The following is a 22,038-nucleotide window of genomic DNA, read 5'->3' as shown; positions in this document are numbered from 1 at the left end:
CCTACTAGATTGATTTTTTTCAACGAGGTTATTATGAACTGTCTAAAAAGGGTTTCCCTTTTTTGGGGGGAAGGTAATTTAAAAAATGGGGCCTGGATTTTTAGGGGGAATAAAAAAGAAAACACCTTTCTCTATCTTTCCCTTGCCTTCTGTTCTTCTTCCACTTACCGTCTCTCCCTCTCCTTCCCCCTTACTGTCCTTGCTTGCAACCAACGGACTGTGCCTCTTACCTTGAGCTTTCACAGCATTCCATGGCGCTCCAAGGATTCGACAAGAAATGATGCCTTGTTCCTGTAATTAATGGTTTCAATGAGGTTAAGCTATTTCCAAGCCTTCACGACAACCACCATTTCGCACGTGCGTAAATGACATAAAGTGAGAAAAATTAATAGTCAAATACTGTACGAAGTTTATTCACGTCGCTATGCAGAATACACCAGGAACAAGGCATCATTTCTAGTCATGATAACAAAACGATTTTCGCCGGAAACACAGCATTCCCACAGTGAAAAAAAGATGGTGGGACGGGCAAATAGAACAACAAAAGATAACCTTTGCAGTTTAATCAAAGAAACGAACTCGTCTTCGAACCACTGGTGTCATCATCTTGGAGAACCACTTGTAAAAAAAACATAACCATTCACAGAACAATTGGCAAAATGCCGTATGAAGTGGTTTTCGGAATCTCTCGGAAAAAAGAAATTAAAAAGCCACAAATGAGTGGACAAGTCACAGGTACATCAAATACAGAGCAGGAAAATGGTGACTAATTTGAAAAAGTGGCAGGATGAGCCTGAGCGGTTTCTGACACATGCAAACTGCAGACCGCGGACTGCAGACTAACCCTGAATCACCGTTGTTGAAAGCTAACTGCTCAAAAATGGGTCCTGAAACTTAAATACTGTTTATCAGCACTGTTTGAAATGGTTGTTTAGCCTTAAATACTGCTTATCAGCGCTATTTACAGGCAGCCAGCACCAGAAAGGGAAGAAGAAAAAGAAGAAGTTCGAATTTCAGGATTATGTGGCGCCGAAAATTAATAAAATGGAAAAGGAAACGCCCCTTCATTCAGATGTGCTACTTGCTCAAATTGGAGAACTTGAAGGGGACTGTGCCAAAATAATCACAAAATTTGGATTTATCACTACAAGCAGACTCACCAAAATTAAAAAAAAAACAAATGTTTTGTTTGATAATTCAAAAGAAATAACACTTACAAAAGCCTACAAAATGGTTCTGATCAATAGATTATGAAACCCTTTTTCCTGATTTTTCAAAGTTTTGTTTTTACTTCAAAGTAAGCAAAAGATAGAGCAAATAACTAAGCAAATTAAACATCAACAATACATCATTTATCTTTCAGTTCTTTTATTCCTTAGAAGATAATTCAATATTGTTGCCCCCTGACCTCCTAAAGAGATTCATCAATGAACAATGTCCTAAGCTCTGAGAAAGAAAAGTAAAATCGGTTATCATGCACTGCATGCCTAACCCCAACCTTACTGTTAACCATTTACAGTGCGACGCGCCTTACCGTGGCCACCCAACAAACTTTCACATTTGACAACTACGTGTAAGTTTGTCAACTCAAACAACCCATTCAACGGTGTTCAACTTAGAACCGTGCGAACTTTGCAAGGATGGATAACTGTCAATCATATTCGTTCACCCTGATTGGCGTATAAGTTTTAAAAAACTTTGTTAGGTGGCCACGGTAAGGCGCGTCGCACTGGAAAATCAGTGCCTAGACTTAACAACCATTGGGGTTTTATAAAATACTCGTGAAGCTACACTAAGTTCATCCCCTCACCTCTAGGACCAATTTACTAACCAATATATTACACGTACTTACTAAGAATTGATGGGTTTTTGTTTAAAATAAAATGACCTAGGTTGAAATGAAAATTAACCTGAATTTAAATTTAACTGTAACATATATATTACTGCTAGTAATGATGAACGAGATAAAAGAGACCTTTCTTGACAAATCAGAACCAAAATTGATAGTAGGATGCATGTTTACTTTAGGAAAAGGCTTTAAATATGACAAAACTGGCCAATCACAAGTTTAAAATCATCAAAATAACTCGCGATATTCCATATCGATTTTTCGAAGTCTTCCTAGAGTATTCTCCATTGCTTTCATACTAACGCCGTTGGCATAACGTGCACTTTCCCGTTTGGAGCGCACTACAGATGAAGAAAGGCCTTTCCTGAAAAACGCCTTTGCTATTGTAAAAAATCTCAGCTAGAGTGGCTTCATCCAGTGAGTGGCTTGAAACTGATACCTTAGGCTTCGCCAAACAAAAGAAAATCTGACTTTTCACATAGTTATTTGATTGTATGAGTATGCTGTCAAGTTCAACGAACGTCAGAAAACCGTAAAGACTAGCAGTATTCTTTTTTTTTTCTTTTTTAAAAAAGGCAATCAGGAGGTTGGTATGAGGAATTTAAAACGCAAAGTGCGCGGCCTTCTGAGCTGGAAGTCGCCAATTCAATCCCGTCACATTCGACCGACGTCTGTATCGACTTTCCGCTATGATCCGTGTAGCTGTAGCTTTGAATACACGTAAAATGGAGCGTTGACAAAGGGGGTAAAAGGTGCGCACCGAGGGCCACAAGTCACATCAGTAACTCTAGGTGACTGTCGCGTGTTACCCTCGTTAAAAAAAGGACCTTTACTTTTACCTTTAGTGTATCTCATATTTAGAAAAAAATATATAGATATGTGCGAATCGCCACAAACAATTAGAGAAATACGAGTAATAACAGTATAAGAAGCTTGTTTCTTTTGCACTTGTTTGTTCGATTGATCTTCTCCAAAAGTAGCAATGTAATTTTTACATTCAAAAGCATGGTGGCAACGCATCAAGAAACCAAACACTTTTCCTTCTTCTTTTCCAAGCCAGGCAACTCACTTGTACTGTATTCTGTAGAAGATGTGTGAGCTTCTGATGAGGAATAGCCTGATGCACTTAATGAAGTAGATTGCTGCGTAGTGTTAGCAGAAGCCTCCCCGCCCACTGAGGCTTTCAATGAATGGTGACGAGGATCACAACTCTGTGAGGCATTAGCGCTAGGAGGTGGTGATTGACCAGGCGTCATCACTCGGAATACAAGTTCTGTTAGGAAGCTTGCAGATTTCGGGTTTCCACGTGTCGCAGTTACACTTGTTTGAGGTGGGACCTGTTTTAGGGTGCTCGATGGATTTGGTCCTACACATGTCGTGGTTACGTTTGCTTCGGTAAGGGCCTGTGTTTGGGAGCTTGAAGGTTTCGGTGGTTCTCTTGCTACGGTTACACTTGCTCGAGGTAAAGCTCTTGACTGGGAGATAGAGGGATTCGGCAAGCTATGGTATGTGCTGGAAGAAGCGGGATGAGACACTGTCGAATACTTTACGATGTACTCTGGGTAAAGTTGATCGGTGTCAAATATAACGAAAATCGATGGATCTGATTGATCATCCACGCATGAATCGTAAAGATCGCTCACGGGATCAGAAGGGATTTTCGGAGGCGGTCTTCGATAACTGGAGTGACCCTTTGTGTATGAACCAACTAGGACTTTGGCTACAAACATCTCATGATACCCAAAGGCGTTTTTCTCAGCAAAAGCATGGCTGTAAGAGGCATCCCTTGCAAAATAGCTCCCCTCGCCGTAGTTGGTTGTGTTCTTTCCGTGTAAACACCAGCTAAAATTATGTTTGCAGATGGCCTCCACGGCATCTGAGCTGGTTCCGTGGAACAATCGCTTCTCGTTGACCTGTTGGTGGTTGCCTGCCGCAGCTGCTAACATTTTTTCTTTTTTCCTTAGAACACGAAAAACAACCAAACATTAATAATCCACACCCAATGAAAGTTGAGTGAAAGCAGTGTCGACAAAATAAATATCTGAAATGCTGACACTTTGATCGCGATATATGAATATTTTTTCAATTTCACGCACTTAACAGTTTTTTCTTAATTTATTTGGTTAGTTTTTACCTGCAGTATTTCTCCATCAGACCAAGGTTCTGGACGCCATTAATCGCGATTATCTTTGCGTAGTCTTTCATGGTTCGTCTGAACAGCTGCTCCAGCTTTTTGAATTCCAATGGGTCTACCGAAGTGCAATAATATGACGCATTGGGTGGCATTGAAGACCAATGGCTCAGAAAATACTTATTCTCTGCCCGAAGTTGTCTGCGTACTTCTTCCTTAACCGAAGGATCTCCGTACTGCCTTTAATTAAAACAACACAATATCACAATATCACAAAGCTGCAATACAAGTTATTAACGATCTTTCACATTATCCTGCTTCGATTCTCAACTTTAGTATTCAAAGTTACATTTTGGGCACAATAAGAAATACTGAAATTTTAATGTTTCGTCAGTAACCAAAATTCGTTTTGCTTTTTTGAAAATATTGCAATGAAATTCGCTAACTATGGCCTCTTTAGCTCGTTTAGAAAACTTCTTTGGGTTTCCCCCCTGGGTTTCCACAAAACATGGACCCCGGTCTGCAGACCCCCAACAGACCCCATTGACTGCTTCCCCTCAAATTCACTGGAAATGATAATACACTGAACTTGGACCATTATATTTTGTCGAAATCCTTTCAGGCCCTCCCCAAATGATCGTCTCTGGGTTTCTGAGGTTGATATTTAGCTATAATTCCACTGGATGTACCCAAAAACCTCACTAGTGGCTTAAGAACTTGGAATATACAGTCGCTATGTATCATTATATTTTGTCGAAATCCTTTCAGGCCTTCCCCAAATGATCGTCTCTGGATTTCTAAAATTGATATTCACCCATAATGACACTGGATGTACCAAAAAAAGTTCACTAGCGCTTAAAGATTTGGAATGTACAGTCGACTGGTATCCGAACGCCTAAACGGCTTTCATTTGAATTTGCTTGAGCTGAATTTGTAACGAAAGAGGCCAAAGCGTTCCCCGTGCGATTAGTGAGAGGAGAAAACTTAAACAGAAATAGTACAAAAACAGACATGATGTTGTCAATATGATTCTTTGTATGCGGTGCATGGACTGGATGGCCACGAAATTTGAAGCACCGATGTAAAGGGTAGAAAGATAAAAATTTTCCTTCATTATTTCGTTTTTACTGTCCATAATGTAAATTAAACTTTTCATGCAAACTTGTCTGCTAACAAGACATCTCAGTTAAAAAGCCTAACTTTATTACCATTCTGGTTGCTTCCTTCCTGTGTGGCTTTTTTTTTTCAGATTCGACGCGATTTCAATTTCTCGGTTGTCAAGTCTTTTATCGGGATTCCCATACAAATCCTTCTATTTTTTTGTTGGCTTGCCTCACACTGAGCTTAAAGCGCCTGTAATACACCTTATTCCAAAATGGCCACTATTACTGACAGTATTCATTTGCTTGCTTGCAAATTAGCCATTGTTGCCTCGTTCTTAAACTTAAAATTTAAAAGAATATTTTACGTGAACCAGACTACAAGGGCTGATTTGCAAACAAAGAAGAGAATACTAAAATGGTGGTCATTTTGGAATAAGGTGAAAAGCTCACAACGTAATGCACTGCCAGCACATTCTGGACAAGCTACATGTAAATTCATGTTAATTATCCATACCACTTTAAGTCCTCGATGTTTTCTTTGGATATGACCTTGCCTGGTCGTCTCCTGACTCGTCTTTTCTTGGCGGTTTTCAAGTTGACTTGATGCATTCCACTTGGATAAAAGAACAAGTCGTACTCCTGCTCTGCAGTTGCAAACCCGAATTTCTCTCTCACTTGTCCTTGCTTTAAATAGTCCTGATAAGCCTGTTCCACCAGGTGTTGGAGGTCTCTTCCCTGTAAATGATAAATAACATTAGAGTGCAACCTCTGTGGGATTATTAACGTTGGAAAAGCGTAGGTGAGTCCCGTGATTGTTAGATGTATATCAGACTTCGTGAAGGGTATGTATGATATACTGCAACTTTTTTTTCAATCAAATCCAGGGGCTACCCCACTTTTCTTCAACGGTTTTGTTTGTTTTCTCCTACGCCTCTCCCCTCACACTTCCGAGACCCATAGCGAGATCTAGCCCCCCTCCCCTCTCCCCCCATTACTTTCAAACGTATTCCGCGGTCCCTGAAATCGTAGATATGTGGAATTTGCTTGAAGAAAGTGTTTAGTTCTAAGTTTTAAATGTGTTATTAATTAACCTTAAGTTGTAGTTTAGAATTATTAGAAATCTATGTAACATAAAGTCAATCTTACTGAACGGTCTTTGTCATATGTGCGCCAGGTATGGTCATTTTCCTCCCAGTACCAAGTCCAGCTCATTGACATTGTGCCACATGGATCAACGGCGCCTTCCTCCGTAGACAGACGTCTTAATTGACTTATGACACTGCCTTGAGATTTTAGAGGTGCCAGGAACATGATCATGTCATCCAAGTCGATAGTGATTGTATACCCTTGAACAAGTGAAACAACTCCCCTGTGAAGGAAAGAAAAAAAGCAAGAATACTATTACAACTTGAAATAAGTATAAACACATCGTGTACTTTTATTAACGATGAATTACCAAGGAATGATGATGATGATGATGACGATGATGATGATGATGATGACGATGATGATGATGATGATGATGACGATGATGATGATGATGATGAGGAGGAAGAGGAGGAGGAGGAGGAGGATAAGGAAGCCCCGCCCAGTCTTTATTTGATTCTGGTAGCCCCTGGTTCAACTTCTAGGCTGCATTTACAAATAGGCAAATGGTTTGACTCCGGCCAGTTGGGATTCTTAATGGTTGTTGAGATTGTGAGTTTCTGTCGTTTCAGTGGCCCCAAAAAAAACCCCATGGGGAGTGGTCAATTAAATATGGATATATGTGTGTATATAACTATGTATGTATAGGTTTGTGAGTGAGTGTATGGATGTTTTTATGATGATATGAATGATCATGATAACATGATGATGTTCAATACCCCAATTAAGTCTGGACGGTCTCTTGTGAAATTTGTCTGAATCTTCACACGCCATTGATGTTAATTTACATCATACCTCCACCATGCCGATTTAGGGTCGATTTAGTGGGCCGTCATCTACGGTACTAATGGGTACATCTCGCTAAATGTAAAAGTTTGTTTCCTGCTTGATTCAATTGCAAAAATTAAGAAATATCAGTAATGAATATCTTCAGTACTATCCTTGCTATCTCAGGTCTTACTGTAAATTACAGTTTGCGAACAGCTGCAGGGTCTCGATTAAATGACGCGCTCAATTGCATGTGATGTAGGCCGGGAAAGAACGCAAGCCGCGAGTTTCTGAGCTCGCTTCCCTAGTGGGGCTCTTTTCACGCACATCTCAAGCAAAGAACGTCGTAGAAAAATTACCTTTCAGCCAAAGAAAAGTCTAAAGGCTCGACAGGCTTAAATTTCATTCTTGTTTCAACGTTTATATCACAATATAGCCTTTCCAGTGTTGCGTTGTCCTCGTCGCTAAAACTGTTCCATGCGTCAACGTTGGGGACTTTGTATTGCCAATGGTAAGGTAAAGCGCAGTGATGGTTTAAGCACCTTATACCTTTCGCACAGTCACCAACGAGAAAAGAGGAGCAGATGGGTACATTTGGTTCGTCCACATGGATATGGCCTGCATAAAAATTCAAATGCAAAGACAAACGCATGAATCCCACTGGCAGGTTACTTGACACATGCGTGCCTACTAAAGGATCAGTCAAAATAATTCCAAATAGACACACTGATTTCTTTTTGAGAATTGACTTTACTACAAATGTCGAAGTCTTCAAAAAACAAACTCAGTTATACCGTGAATTTAAGTGAACTATCAAGAAAATTCATAGGTGCATTAACAAGTACTTACGATTTGTTTTATCTTGGCTTGACAAGCAGCGCCTACTCTCGAGAATTAACTTCAACAAGTCTGGTGTATTGATGCTGTTAAAACTAAGGCGTTGTAGAACTGCTTTGGTTTGCTTCGTGCTGAAGGCACTTTCATGTTCAAGGCCACATCGCCATGTCCCCTTGCAGTTTTTTCGCAAATAGCCGTTACATATGTGAATCTTGAGACAAGAACTGCCGCTTGTACAAATGCTGTTATTGTACTCCTCACAAACCTGGGGAGAAGATTGCAAAGCAAGTTTACGCAGCTGTTGCTCTGTCAATGAGTCAAGCCTTACTTTCGACAGCAAAGCTTGGTCTTTCTTGGTGTGGAAATTGTGGTTCATTGGACATGATGTTCCGCGGGTACAAGAGTCGGTGATATAACTTTTACAGACATGGAAGTACTGACAGTCACATTGGTGGCATGTCTGTCTTTCAATCCAGCTCAAGCAAAGGCGTAAATCAGAGGAAAAAGCTTCAACTCGTGAAATCTCTCCTTCTGTTGTGTCACTATCCGTGACAAGAAAGCTCCCCTCGGTCCTTCGGAACCATGATCTAGCGCTTTCTATTCCATGTGGGAACAGGTCCGTTCGGCTGCCAATAGCTGTGAAAGATGTCGAGCAGTCATATTCTGTACACAGGCACTGGAACACGTGCCACTTGTCTGGAAAGCAATTGATCCCTGTGCTACTCTCCGATCTCTTCATGTTCAAAGTAACTTCATTCTTACTTTCCGGAACGACACTGTAACTCCTGGGACTTGTAACATCCATTCTGTTCGCTTTGGGCTCAGTGGAATTTGCACCAACGTTTTTCCCTGTTAACGTTTGCGTGGTAACGCCAGTCGCTGATTGTTTCCCGTTTAACGAAGGTTCATTCGTATTTTCCGGAGAGACACTATCATTCCTGGGACTTGTAAGGGCAGCCATTCTGTTCGTTTTGGGCTCAGCGGAATTCTCATCTACGGCTTTCGTTTCTGACGTTTTCCTGGTAACTCCAGTCTCCAATTCTCTCATTGCCTCAATTAAGTTATCTCTTGACGTATTGATTGTGACATCGATTGAATCCGACCATGCTTCACCTTTTGTTGACCGCCCATGGTCCTCTCCTCCACAAGCAAAGATAGCTTTCAATTGTTTTTCACAGGGGATCGAGCCAAGCTTAAACTTTTGAAGCAATAAAATTGTATGTTTCGTTTCAAAAGCTCGATTGTGATCCAAAAGACAACGACCTTCCCTAGAGCAGGTATTCATAACAAATTCTTTACAAATGTGTACTCGAGAACAAAGGGGGCCGAGCATGCATGTGCCTCCGTTATAATCGATGCAAACTTGAGGAGACGATGCAAGCAAAAGCTGACGGAGTTGCCCGTTTGTAAATCCGTCTAATTTAAGTTGTAAAAGGGTGTTGCGGTCTCTCTTGTTTTGAAATGAGTGGCCCTGTGAACAATTCTCTCCGTAAATGCAACAGCCCTTGATGAAATCTTTACAGAGATGAAAGTAAGGACAATTTTCCGTCTTGCATTCATTAACCGCAGAGACATAATTACTACACAAACGAAGTTTGGGGCAAAAAGCTGAAATTTGATGAATGACTCCTTGCACATTTCGAATTACCAAAAACTTATCGCGGTTTTCCTGAAGAATATTCATGAAATCGTTAAGTTCACTTGGAAGTACTACTTTTTTGTCGTGTAGGACGGACAAGGGCACTGAGCACTTAAATTCTTTGCAAAGGCGACGAAACAGATTATCAGAAGCCCCGGCGTCGCGGAATCTACTGCTCGGAAATATATTAGCAGCGTAAGTTGCAGCGCTGTCTTTGGTCATGTCGTTCTGAGAAAGCTTATTTTCTGTTTCCGATTTCCCGGTGACGGGAGATGTTATTGTCATCCCCGTATTTTGTGTTTGGATATCAGTTGCCACTACTGGTGTACTAAAGTCGTCTTCCGAGGCGACAAAATCTTCCTCTGGGTTTTCAAGACCATTAGTCCCAAGGCTTGCGTTCTTTGGTGTACTAAAGTCGTCTTCCGAGGCGACAAAATCCTCCTCTGGGTTTTTAAGACCATTAGTCCCAAGGCTTGCGTTCTTTGGTGTACTAAAGTCGTCTTCCGAGGCGGCAAAATCCTCCTCTGGGTTTTCAAGACCATTAGTCCCAAGGCTTGCGTTCTCTGGTGTACTAAAGTCGTCTTCCGAGGCGACAACATCCTCCTCTGGGTTTTTAAGACCATTAGTCCCAAGGCTTGCGTTCTCTGGTGTACTAATGTCGTCTTCCGAGGCGACAAAATCTTCCTCTGGGTTTTCAAGACCATTAGTCCCAAGGCTTGCGTTCTCTGGTGTACTAAAGTGGTCTTTCGAGGGGGAAAAATCCTCCTCCCAGGCTGAGTTTTCAAGACCATTAGTCCCAAGGCTTGCGTTCTCTGGTGTACTAAAGTCGTCTTCCGAGGGGGCAAAATCCTCCTCTGATTGGTTTTTAAGACCATTATTCCCAAGGCTTGCGTTCTCTTGTTTTACGAAAGGTCGGTCCTTCCCAAGAAATAAAACACTGCAACGCACAAAGGCCGCATTTAATACCTTATTTGACGGTACTAAGTCGTACTGCTTGAGCACAAACAAGTTATGCCGAGTGTCATCCAGACTGTGTGACAGTGAACATCCACATGAAAACCCTTGAATTGCTTTGACACAAATATGAACATAGGAACACTTATATGAGCTGCATTCACCTCTTAAATACCACTGACAAACCTGTGGCAGGCTCCATGCCACGATGTTCCTCAGCGCTCTGTTGGAATATTTCACTAGGCAAAGTTCCTGCAACATTTTGCTGTTGGCACCCTCGTGGAAATTATGGGAAAATTCACAACCAAAGTACGAATCACATTTGCCTTCGATGAACTTTTTGCAGATATGCCAGTGTTTGCAAAAACCTTCCTTCTTTCGGCAATATCCTGTGGAGATATATTGCTGGCAAAGTTTCTTCTTGAAATCGACCCGAACGCCCAAGACCTTGCCTTTCCCATCTTTCACCAATGCAAATGTTCTCTGATTTTCCAACCAGATCACAGCCTCGTTTGCCGATTTTCTGCTTCCAAGTGGTGAAGAACGCCTCAGAAGAACAGACAGGTCGACAAAACCTCCGCTGCCGCAAAGAAAATTGAATAGTTTCTCCTGCAAAATATCATCCGCCATCTGTTTTAGAACTTTCTGGTGAATGGTCCCGGTTGCTGAGCAAGTTCTGAGAAAGTGACAAAGTCCAATCTAGGCGTAGTACTATGGAAATATCAACATCGGCATTTTACATCTGAATTTCAAATTGGAGTCTTGATTTTCATATTCGACATCGAAGTTTTACATCCAACATTGAAGTTTTGAATTTGACATCGAAGTTTTGAATTAATTTGACATCGAAGTTATGAATTTGACATCGAAGTTTTGAATTTGTCATTGAAGTGGAAAATTCCGTTTCACATTCAAATTTTCAACTTGCAACTTTTGAATTGAACTTCACGCAAGAATGACTTGCCCTTCAATTTCGTATCCTTGGTAACGGTAGCCACTGATGTAGTTGACTGAGGGCTCGCAAGGCTCGGAAATTTAGGAATGCCGGCTGAAATGGTGAGAAGACTGGTAGAGGTGGTACAAGAGACATTAACAGTACTTTCCCTTTTATCCCTTCGAAATTGATTGAGGAGTTGTAAGACTAGATTATATGGCTCTAAAACTAGTGAACATGGATAGAGGACTTTAGGAACTTGACTAAATTGTTCGACTTTTGGGGGAGGCTAGAACTCGCTTGCGTGTGAGTATCCGGTCGTACCATTCGAATTCAGATCGTTACAGAGCGACATCATTCCACTGACAAATAACCAGATAACACGTCTTTAAAATAGTTAAATGAATAATAATTGTTTACTTCGCTCTCTTGCAATTAGAATAAAAACTGAATTAACAAAGGGAAAAGAGCCCTTTTTTGAGTTGATTCAATGCTATTACAGAGGAACTCAAGGATAATTTGCCAAACGGCATATTCTAGGATAGACTAAAACACTACTCCTATAGACAATAAGTCTGATTTGTTTGCACCGCTCTTTTCAGAAGCCGCAAGGCATAGTCTCTTAGATGCCTTGGAAACAAGGTAATCTATATGATGATCCATTTGAGCTCTTCGCTGACTGAACCACATCTAATAGTTTATACGAGGAGTTGTCCGTACATAACGGTCTCATTACGATGTTTGTTTTGCAGATTAACACAGTACAGTATTAATTTTGTGAATGTCCCTAACCGCTGGATGTAACACGCTGATTGAACTGTACGTGGGTAGACATAATTCAAAAAGGCGAACTTGAAGTTTCTTCGTGCGTAAATGAACAACTTATCTACTGCTGCGGAAAGTTTAAATAACGTTCCCTTTCCGAAGGAAAAGAAAAGAGTTTTGGCAGAGTACTCGTAAATCAAAAAGTTCGAATACAGTCAGCGACGATGGAGCTTTGTGTTAACTCGTACTGTCAACTCGACATGCATTGACCAGGAACTTTTTTACATTTTCATTGGATAAGGGTTTTTTCTTATCTTTTTCTAAGTGGAACGATCTGACTCTTTTCTTGAAAGAATTGACCATGCTGGAACGATTTGACCTTGAACTAGAGACCGTATTTTGCCATCCTTCTCTTGAAGGTGCGTGTGGAGTTCAGCTATGACGGGAACTTGAAAACCCTGTTCCGTAAGCAAACTTTAAGGTAATGGTCCCCACTTATGTTAAATGGTGGTCGCCCGATTCCCAGAAAATATCCGAGGAGCTGAGTGAGTATATGGAAAGAGAGAGGGAGGCTCAGAGTCGAACAATTTCGTCAAGTTCCTAAAGTCCGCTATCTATGTTCACTAGTTTTCGAGACATAGTTGAAGTTATTTTGGAACGATTACAAAATAAGAACTGCCCATTGTTACAACTGAACTGTTATTAACCCCGCAATTTTAGCAATTGCGTAGAGGAGCCTGAACTTTAATAAAGTGAGCTATGCAGCCACCGATGTTGGGAGCTCACGTTCATAACTGCGAGGATCATAGCTTCACTTTATTTCATATCCGCAGTTTAATTAATATATGATTCATTTCATATATCATTTCGTTCATTGATTCATTCATCACGGGAACATTTGAACCCACAAATGACCAGCTCCCAACATCAGTTGGCTTGATAGCTTAGTTGGTAAAAGCGTCGCACCGCTATCGCGAGATCAGGAGTTAAAACCCCGTTGAGGTCCTAAATTTTTCAGCCTCCTCTACGCAATTGCTAAAATTGCGTTCATAACTGCGAGGATCATAGCTTCAGCAGATAATAAAATGTTAGAAATAAAAATTCCGAATGGGAAGATCGTGAGATTTTATCGTTCACAATTTTTATAGTCAATATCTTCTTGAATCGTAGTATACTCAATTTACGACTTCTGCTTATAAACTGCTTTCAGTTGAGAAAACCTTTCATACAGGTTTAAGAACTCTTGTTTGTACTTATCTGTTACGTTTTAAATTACATTTTTCACGTAAGGTTTTTATGAAAAAAGGCGACACTACTGTCATTTCTGTTTTCATTTTGCTGCTACTAGTCGTTCGCAAGTAGTTGTCATCGTCATGATTAATTGAGAGTCAGTCAACACAGTGCAATTTGAGCTGTTAGAATTGTGTTCTTTGACAAGTCAGCAGACCGTAGCAAGGTTTTCTTAGGCCGTCACGCAAGGCTGAAAATTGAATAATAAAGCTCGCAAATAGTATTAGCAAGAGCTTCTAAAAACGATTTTAAAGAAATTTCGTTGTGCGTCACAAAAATGCAAGGTGATTGGCTGCCAGAAGATCAGTACAAAAAAGATGTCACTATATTCGAGAGCAGAGCTCACAAGAAAGCACGGCGGGTGGAAGAGTATGAAATATATGCACATTTCTTTTGAGATATATTGATAGCCAGGACTTGACATTCTAACAGGCATAATTATCCGTGGACTTGGCGAAGATGCCCATATTATGGAATTGAGCCTTGGGGACTACTAAAGAATCTGGCAACTTTACAGAAAATTAAATAACTGAGTATATATATCTATGCGATTAGGATCGAAACAGTCGAAAGCATAATCTTTGAAAACGTGGAAACAAAATGGCTGACTCCAAACAGAACCAGGGAGCATTCTCGCTCAGAAAGCTACCAAAAGTAATCAAGGGCTCGTTGTTTGATCTATTAAAGGATATTCAACGTTTTCTTGCTTCAGTTGTCGCGATAGTTTCAACAGGGACTGATTTCGTCTCAGCTTTTTTTATGGCAATTATAAATGCTTACCAAGGAATAACCGGCCTGATCTTTTACGTGGTTAGCTTGCTTCGAAGAGTCGTTTATTTTGACTACAAGGGATGCTTCGTGTGGTCAATCACTTTACCTATCGAATATTACCGCAGATGCAAGGAAGAAACGAAAAAATGTCTCTGGCTTCCTGTAACAGACTTACTGAGAAGAAAAATGACTCGAAGTTCGCGTGCTTTTCACGCTAGGCTACACGAAATCGCGATATATGCAAAGGGGTTGCGTGAACTGTGTCGAAGACTGTTTCTTCTTGCCAGCGATTACACACCAGGAGGAAAGATAACCGTGACAATCTTTCTTTTGCTCGTTTCGTTCGTCTTTGTTCTCAAAATTGTGACTTTTGTTGGCGTATTGCTTCAAATCGCACAGGTTGTTTATACTATTGCATCGTTTCTCTTGCATCCGCTATTTTTGACCCTTCAAGACATCTTATCAATGTTTGATCCAGTGTTACAAGCGCTGTACATTCTTGTTCGAATCATACTGCATGCTTGTGTTTCCACCTTCAAGGGTATTGGAACTTTCATTTGGTTAAATGTAGTCTCTATTTCATCAGGTTTGTACCGAAGTTGGCAGAGCTTTGCCAAGTCTACGGCTGTCCAATTTGTGTGGAAAACTGCGTGGAAAATTCTAGCAGACACTTCCTACTTGTTATCAGAAAAATTTGTCTTTGTGTTCCTTCCCTTCATGTCGAAAGCATCATACTATCTCGCGGCGCTTTCTGTGGACTTATCATCTGTGGCATACCAGAACTTTTTCGTTGTGACCGTGACAGTAGGTGACAAATTTGAATATTTTACCCTGTCTGGGCTTGGAGGCTCCATTCTCATTCTCTGGGCAACTCTCCTGACTTTTAGGTTTCGAAATACGTTGTCTGGGACTTTTTTCTCTGAAATCGATGACAAAGAATATGCTATAACGCGAACATGCGCTACTGCAGATCGCAAGAGGAGAACTTCTCAAAGCAAGGCAGCTAAGAACGATACCACTCTTCGCTTTCTTGGAAGGAAAAAAGACACAGACAATGGGGTACACCCCGCGACAGAGGACTATACTGATGGTATGATTATTACAATGTATTATGATATTTTCCAATCTTTAACTCTTATAATTCGATTGAGTTCAGACAAGTTTAGTGTCTGAACAGTAAAAACTTGGTGGCAATGGTTGGAATATTTTCAAAGTTTATAACAAATGACACTAACTTAAATTTGCTGGCTCATACCCGATGTATAACTTCAACTGTCGTAAAACAAAGCAAACAAACATTGTTAACAATAAACCTACAAGACAATGGCCTTTAAACAAAAACAACCTCTTTTTTTGTTACAGCATGGCCGCAACAGAGTCTGTTTTCATATCAAATGGCTATGTATGTCACCGTAAACATCAGATCAAGGTCTTTGTAAAGGGTTTCAACACTTAAAAGACTCTCTGTTTAGATCGAATAACGCTACAACGCTGTATCACGTAACAGCAAAGTTATGGTACCATATGAAACACCGATTATTTCCAAACAAGATTTGATCATTATTGTGATGTAATAAGCTACCTTGGCAATGGGAAAGCCCAGCAAAAAACCGTATATTTTGGATTTATTTGATTTAGAAGGCCACGATGAAACTTTCGGCAAAGTTTAAAAAAAATATGTCTAGAGGATTCAGAGCTACCTTAAAAAAAACACACAAACTTAACTTGGCTCTGAATCCACGGGAGATAATTTTTTAAAACTTTGCAGAAAGTTTTGTTATGGTCTTCTGATTACTTTTCAGAAATAAAAAATTGGGTCACCGAGTTTCGTTTTTTTCGCAACTAACAACAAAATATAGGGTGTTTTTACAGGGCTTACCCGTTGCCACGGTGACATAGTACGTCACGATAATGACTGTATCTTGTTCAGCAATAATTCGTGTCTCATTTGCTAACACAATAATTATTGCCAACACATGATACAACGTTGTGGTGCCGATCCTTCTAATAAGAGAGTCACTTGGAAGCGTTGAAACTGGTTCGAGCCTCTTTAAGCTTCATGATGAATAAAGTTAAATATAAAGTGACCATAAAGAAATGCAAAGAAATGCTTAAGCAAAGGGCCAGGGTTTTTCCAAGTTGATTCACGTGACAATGTGCGAGAATCTCGAAGCTCTGTGGACAACTGAGTAACAAGTCTTGCAAGAGAGGAGACTTCAAAGCTTGAACGTATCACATGTCACGCTTGTCTTTCTTTCAGCCCACATCCATTATTAAAGATTAAGTGCTACTATGATCAAATTTTTATCCCTTGACTTTCTAGATTTATCATATAGAATTCCAGGAAAGATTAAAAACCCCGTTTGCCACTTGCAAATATCTGCATTGGTTCAGGAGATTTTTAAGTTTGAAAAATGTGTAAAATATGCAAAATAAGATGACTGATGTCGTCATTCATTCAACCCAATATAATATAGGGCTATCTCCGTCAATTTGTAGAAGACACCGTGGAAACTTGGTAAACTTTTAGTTCTACCTCGTCAGATAACTCCTACGGCTATAAAAAAATTGGTTCCCATGCATGACACCTCACTCTTTTCCAGTCCCCTTAAACCTAGTTTTTGGTGATCTTAAGCTAGAAAAACAGTTGACAAGGCCACAAACTCGACCGAACATATTCATATGCTTGCAGGATCCTGCAGATGAGGCATCACTGGCAAATATCAACATAGAACGCCAAAGGTGGCCAGCAAAGCCTTTAATATCAGGGAGGTCTGGAACCCAGTATGTTGCCAGAATCTTACCGCATAGAATCTAGCATTTCTTACACAAATTGGCTGAGATCTCTTTTCATCCTATTTGATCAAAATTCAGTTGAGTTTATGACGTCATCACTTGCCTAAGTTGAATATTTAAAAAAACTTGAATATCTCTGCCAGAACAAAAAGAGATATTTGAAAATAGTAAACAGTATTCTTCTTCGCGTACAGACTACATGTTTATGTCTTAAAAGGGCTTAGATAGGAAAGATGCGAATTTCGTTATACTGTAACACTTTAAGGGTGCATTTTTTTGGGAAAATCCGAAAACGGATTCCTGAATCCAAAAACAGATTTTGCGTTTTTTGGCGAAATCCAAAAACAGATAATGAATCCAAAGTATCCACACTCGAGAAGGATACTTTGGATTAAATCTAAATCAGGATTTTTCAGATTCACCGCTTCAGCGATTTTTTGGGAAAGAATTTGAAAAAAAAGTATTTTTGACAAGCGGTTTTCCATGCAAATATGATACACAACAGCGACCGTACATGACAGTTTAGCCCAAATGTTTTTCTCGCGCCATTTTTACCGTAATTTAGAGGAAAAGAGTAGGTCGAAAATAGTTAGGTTTCCTGCGAATTACACACCAGAAAGTACACTAAAAGTTTCTTGACAGCAATAATGTTTTTAGCACCTTTCCTACAGCCCAAAAAGAAACTGCAAAAATACCTCCTGTAAATTGATTTGTATCTAGCTTAGCAAGCATGTTTTTCGTCATTTCTTTTTATCGATCGCTAAGGTATTTTTTTTCTGGTGGCATTTTCATCGAAGAACTTCTCAAAACAAACTTAACCGCTAACGTTTTTTGTTTTTTTGTTTTTAAAATTGCCGTAAACTCTGGGTTTGTTTGTTTGTTTGCGTTGTCATGCCGGAAAATAATCCTTTTTCGGATTTTGCGTTTTTTTAACGCTGAAGAATCCGTTGATCCGGGATCACAAATCCGTCTTATTTTTCCAAAAAAAACTTGCACCCTAAATCAGGCGATTGTAAAACAATTTTAAATTTAATTATGCTTCGAAATTCACACCATTTCCAGTCACCAATCACGCCGGAAGCTGGGCTGCATACAACATCATGTTGTCAGTTTAAGCCTTTTCTCGTCACGTCAAAAACCATCATCTCTAAATTCCAATTTGATCGGATGTTGGGCCTTCCTGAAAACCACTTGCGGGTGAGTGGAACTTCCTGGGTAAACATTCAAAGTTATTTTTATTTTATTTACGCAAAACCATCTCCGGCAAAAACAGAGAAGCAGGGGCACCCAACGAATCTGTTTCTCACATTATCTGTTCCCCAGAGGAATCTTGCTGGGTGGCAAAAATACAGGTGTTTCGATGAGCTGGCTGGGAAATTTTGTTATTGATGGAGGTTTTGCCTGGGAATTACTGACTTTTTCTAGCATTTCAACCCGAGCTGGCTGTAGAAACTCTGAAGACTGAGGACGACTAACAAAAAAAACACAAAAAAGAACCCGTTTCCTCTCCCAGAGAGTAGTCACAAACATACGACGGCTGGTAAGAGTGATTGCGCATGCGGAAAAAAACCTGTTTTGTCCCGATTTTGTCGTTTTTGTTCGGTCGTTTTGGACCAAGGGATTTAAAAGTGCGCGGAATTCCTGGCTGGGAAATAAATTTGATCAGCTGGCTGGGAAACCAACCAATTTTATCTAGCTGGCTGGGAAATTTCTTGTGTGTCTTGCTGGGAAAAAGGAACAGATAATGTTTTCCCAGCAACACTGAAAAACACCTGAAAATGCCTTAATAACATTTATTTTCATTAACTGGGGTATAATAATACATTTTACAACAAATTGGTCGTTGGGTGCCCCTGGAAAAGAGCACAGCTTAATTTTTATTTTATTCGAAAAAAGAGCTTATTAGGCTTCTAGATGAAACATCAAGAGAAAATGAGGGGACAGAGAGGGAGGCTCAAGGCGTTGGCCGGGATATGTCATGTGCACGGAGGTTATTTTTAGATGAGCGGAAGTTTATCTTCCGAGACGTCCGCATGCAGTCTTGCAATCGCTGCCGTTGTGCCATGAACTGTCGCCCTCGCTATTCGTTTCTGACTCGCGTTCTCCGTTTAATTCACTGATGTCAGCCAGCGAGTCATTCGTGTCCACAGAAATAGTGGAGCTTATTTCCCAGCTGGAATTATCAGACCAGAAAACCCATTTTCCGCGTTTCTGAAAGTCGTTTTCATCGACAAACGTTAAGTCCACTTCGTACACCATTACATGAAATCTTTGCTTTTTTTTTAAACATCAGAACGAGGTTGGCCTGCATGCCGACGTCTCGGAAGACAGACTTCCGCTAGAACAAAGACTTCCGCTCGTCTAAAAATAACTTTCGTGGACATGACATATCCCAAGGGCTGGACTTGGAGCCTCCCTCCCTGTCCCCTCATTTTCTCTTGGAAACATCTAACATGCATGTCGATACAAAGAAAGACTAACAGGAGCGTGTCTTGTTGGAAATAACAACTCTTACTGTATTTTGTAACACAAAAACTGCAAAACAAAATGAGTGCCGGTCAAGGCAGAAGAGGAAACATAAAAATGGAAAACTAACCGGACAAAGACAGAAACTCCATGAGATTGACAAACTTTGTGTAGTTTTAATTCTCGTTTTTCCTTTATAGATGTCTAAAATTTGAAAATTCAACTAAACTTTTCCGTGACAAATGTTACAAATCCCCTTAAAAGTAAAATCAGTTATAGCGTGTTTCTGTTATTTTCAGGTCACATCCATTACAGTTCACAAGTTCCTATTTGCATCAACTACATTTCTGGTATTTGTCACCATGACAACCGGTGCAGTAGTCACCACTGTTCCCTCCCCTATCACTGGCAGTATCGTCTCTCCCTGGAGGGTTGGAGAAGTTTTAATGCACAAGAAAATAGAAGGATGGAAGAGCTATTCTGCGACCCACGAAATGACATTGTAACCACACCAGAGATAGAGTTTGAGTTTAAGTCATACGGTAGAGAAAGGTTAGTTGAGCTTGTTGGCTTAGGTCAATTTTCTTTCACCCGCGCGTTCGATTATAAGTTGAACTTCATTTTTTTTACACGAAGTGAAGGCACTCGAACTCATATCAGGCCCGTAGGCTGGTTTTTGTCTGGGTGGGTTCCTTTTCGCTTAATTAAAACGGACCTTTAATGTTAACAGTGTCACACAAAAATAAACTTACGGTTATTGCAGAAGATTTTCCAGTTGAAGTCGACGGGGGTGTAGCCGAGCATAACAGTCTACTACAATGTCCAAGTCCACGGGAGTAGTGTAGCCTGAATGAATGTGCAAAAGCGCAAGATGGGACAAGCAATCTTTTCCCATCGATGCACGCATGTAGTTATTCAGTTGTCGCAATGTGCTTGCGCTTCGTTCGCATTCGCAAGATGTGAATGGAATTGTGCAGGTAATTTGGAGAAGAATGCTAATATTGGGAAAGAGGGCAGCAACACAATCTTTGATTGCCACACCAGGTGAAGCTGGCCTTAATTGCGGTTCCATTGCTAAGTATCGACTTTTCCATCGCGTAAGTTCCATTTCGAACAACTCAGGGGACGGGAGATTATCAGTGTAAATGTTAACAGCCGCATTGAGGTTGACATTTCTTGAACAGAGAACACTTGGAACGAGGCCAAGAAGTGATGTGGCAACTTTTGCCGAAGGCGAAAACTGCTCTTCGATACATATGATAATATGATCAAGTAAAGGAATTGCCACGTTTCTTTGGAGATACTCTCTAGGAGTTTGGGCCTCAGCATTGGAGCGATGCTGTTGTCTTGATGTCAATCAGGGCATTTCGGCAGCGGTACCCACCTTCTCAGCCATTGAAACACTTTGATTGTAAATACGGGAAAAAGTTTGTGCCACAATCTTCCCTTTCCTTTCGGTAGAAACTTCCAACTTCTGTAATCATGTCATGGACCTCCACAAGGTCAACAGTTGCTCTCTGAAGCTTAACAGTGATTCCAGCCAGGTGAGCCAAATAGTGGTACATTGTCATAAATACGACAATGAACTCGAAGGACGTAATGCTTGCCAACATTTGTTGAGCTTCATTGCGATTCGCTGGATCCCAGTCAGCATACATATCACCATACTTGGGAAGGTGGCATTTAAAACCAATCATCTCGAGAGCCTCTGCGATAAAAACAAAAGCTTGGTAGAAATGTTGATAAGCAGTGTGCCGTTCTGCCCATCTTGTCTTGTACAAGTCCAGCAGAGGCTTTCTCTTTGTTACATTAACTATGTTGTGCTTAACAATACGCTCAAGAAGCCCACTTCTCTTAGGACTTTTAAGAAAGAAACGACGGCAATTTTTAGACATTCAATGACCTTGCGCACCTGAGGTAATGCACATGACTTACTGATTACAAGGTTGAGGCAGTGTGCATTGCAGTGGACATACGTGGCTAATGGTGCCTCCTTCTTTATCCGTCCTTGTACGCCTGATGTGCTAGATGATATGTTGCTTGCACCATCGTATCCTTGGCCAGGCATATTCGTTACTAGTACGTTGTTCTCTTGCTCCATGGCCTTCTGCTGATGTGTAGAGTGTTCGTGTTCTTTAACTTTCTCGCTGTTTTTGTTCCACTTTCGAAATGGTTTGGTGACAAACTTGCTTTTTGATGCATCGGAACAGAAAATAGCACAAGCTGTAGAGAAAACACCATCAACAAGTTCACTGTACATCACCCAGGGGTGCTGTGACAACCACTCCAAACGAAAACTACGATTGCAACCAGCAAGGTACTGAGTGAGGAATGCGTTCCCTTTAAGTTGCTCCTTGGGAATTGTCAAGAGGTGATACTTCTCAGATATGGTTAGAGTCTTCGTTGCGTAAGAAAATTCCTTCGGCAATTTCGCTTTGTAAAAGATTTTGCCAATATATACCTTGCTGGTCTCTTGATGCTGACAAACATCATAATCATTTCATACAGATTCTTGACTTGTACTGGGGGTTGAGGTGTATGTAGCAGGAGTAGTCTGCAATGATGGCTGCATCTCATTCTGAACTGAAC

At 40.5% G+C, this 22,038-nt stretch overlaps 2 protein-coding genes across 2 annotated transcripts in view; one reads left to right on the top strand and one right to left on the bottom strand.

The window, feature by feature from the left end:
• Window positions 1–1,337: 1,337 nt before the first annotated feature.
• LOC138020114 (uncharacterized) lies at window positions 1,338–11,490 on the bottom strand. The gene is made up of 6 exons (XM_068867117.1): window positions 7,847–11,490; window positions 7,357–7,615; window positions 6,230–6,452; window positions 5,598–5,818; window positions 3,984–4,220; window positions 1,338–3,808 (listed from the first exon to the last, which is right to left on the bottom strand). The coding sequence occupies exons 1-6, from the start codon at window positions 11,055–11,057 to the stop codon at window positions 2,869–2,871; spliced, it is 5,091 nt and encodes a 1,696-aa protein (XP_068723218.1). The 5' UTR covers window positions 11,058–11,490; the 3' UTR covers window positions 1,338–2,868.
• Window positions 11,491–13,615: 2,125 nt separating this feature from the next.
• Window positions 13,616–22,038, top strand: part of LOC138020157 (uncharacterized) — a 10,032-nt gene continuing 1,609 nt past the window's right edge. Inside the window, exons 1-2 of the mRNA XM_068867187.1 lie at window positions 13,616–15,277; window positions 19,749–20,001. Coding sequence (XP_068723288.1) covers window positions 14,017–15,277; window positions 19,749–20,001 — 1,514 coding nt within the window. The 5' untranslated portion in view covers window positions 13,616–14,016. The remainder of the gene's footprint in view (window positions 15,278–19,748; window positions 20,002–22,038) is intronic.

Source organism: Montipora capricornis, chromosome 2, assembly GCF_036669925.1.
Source record: "Montipora capricornis isolate CH-2021 chromosome 2, ASM3666992v2, whole genome shotgun sequence".
Taxonomy (NCBI): Eukaryota; Metazoa; Cnidaria; class Anthozoa; order Scleractinia; family Acroporidae; genus Montipora; species Montipora capricornis.
Note: the sequence above shows the minus strand (reverse complement) of the source record. Positions and strands in the feature narration are given on the sequence as shown.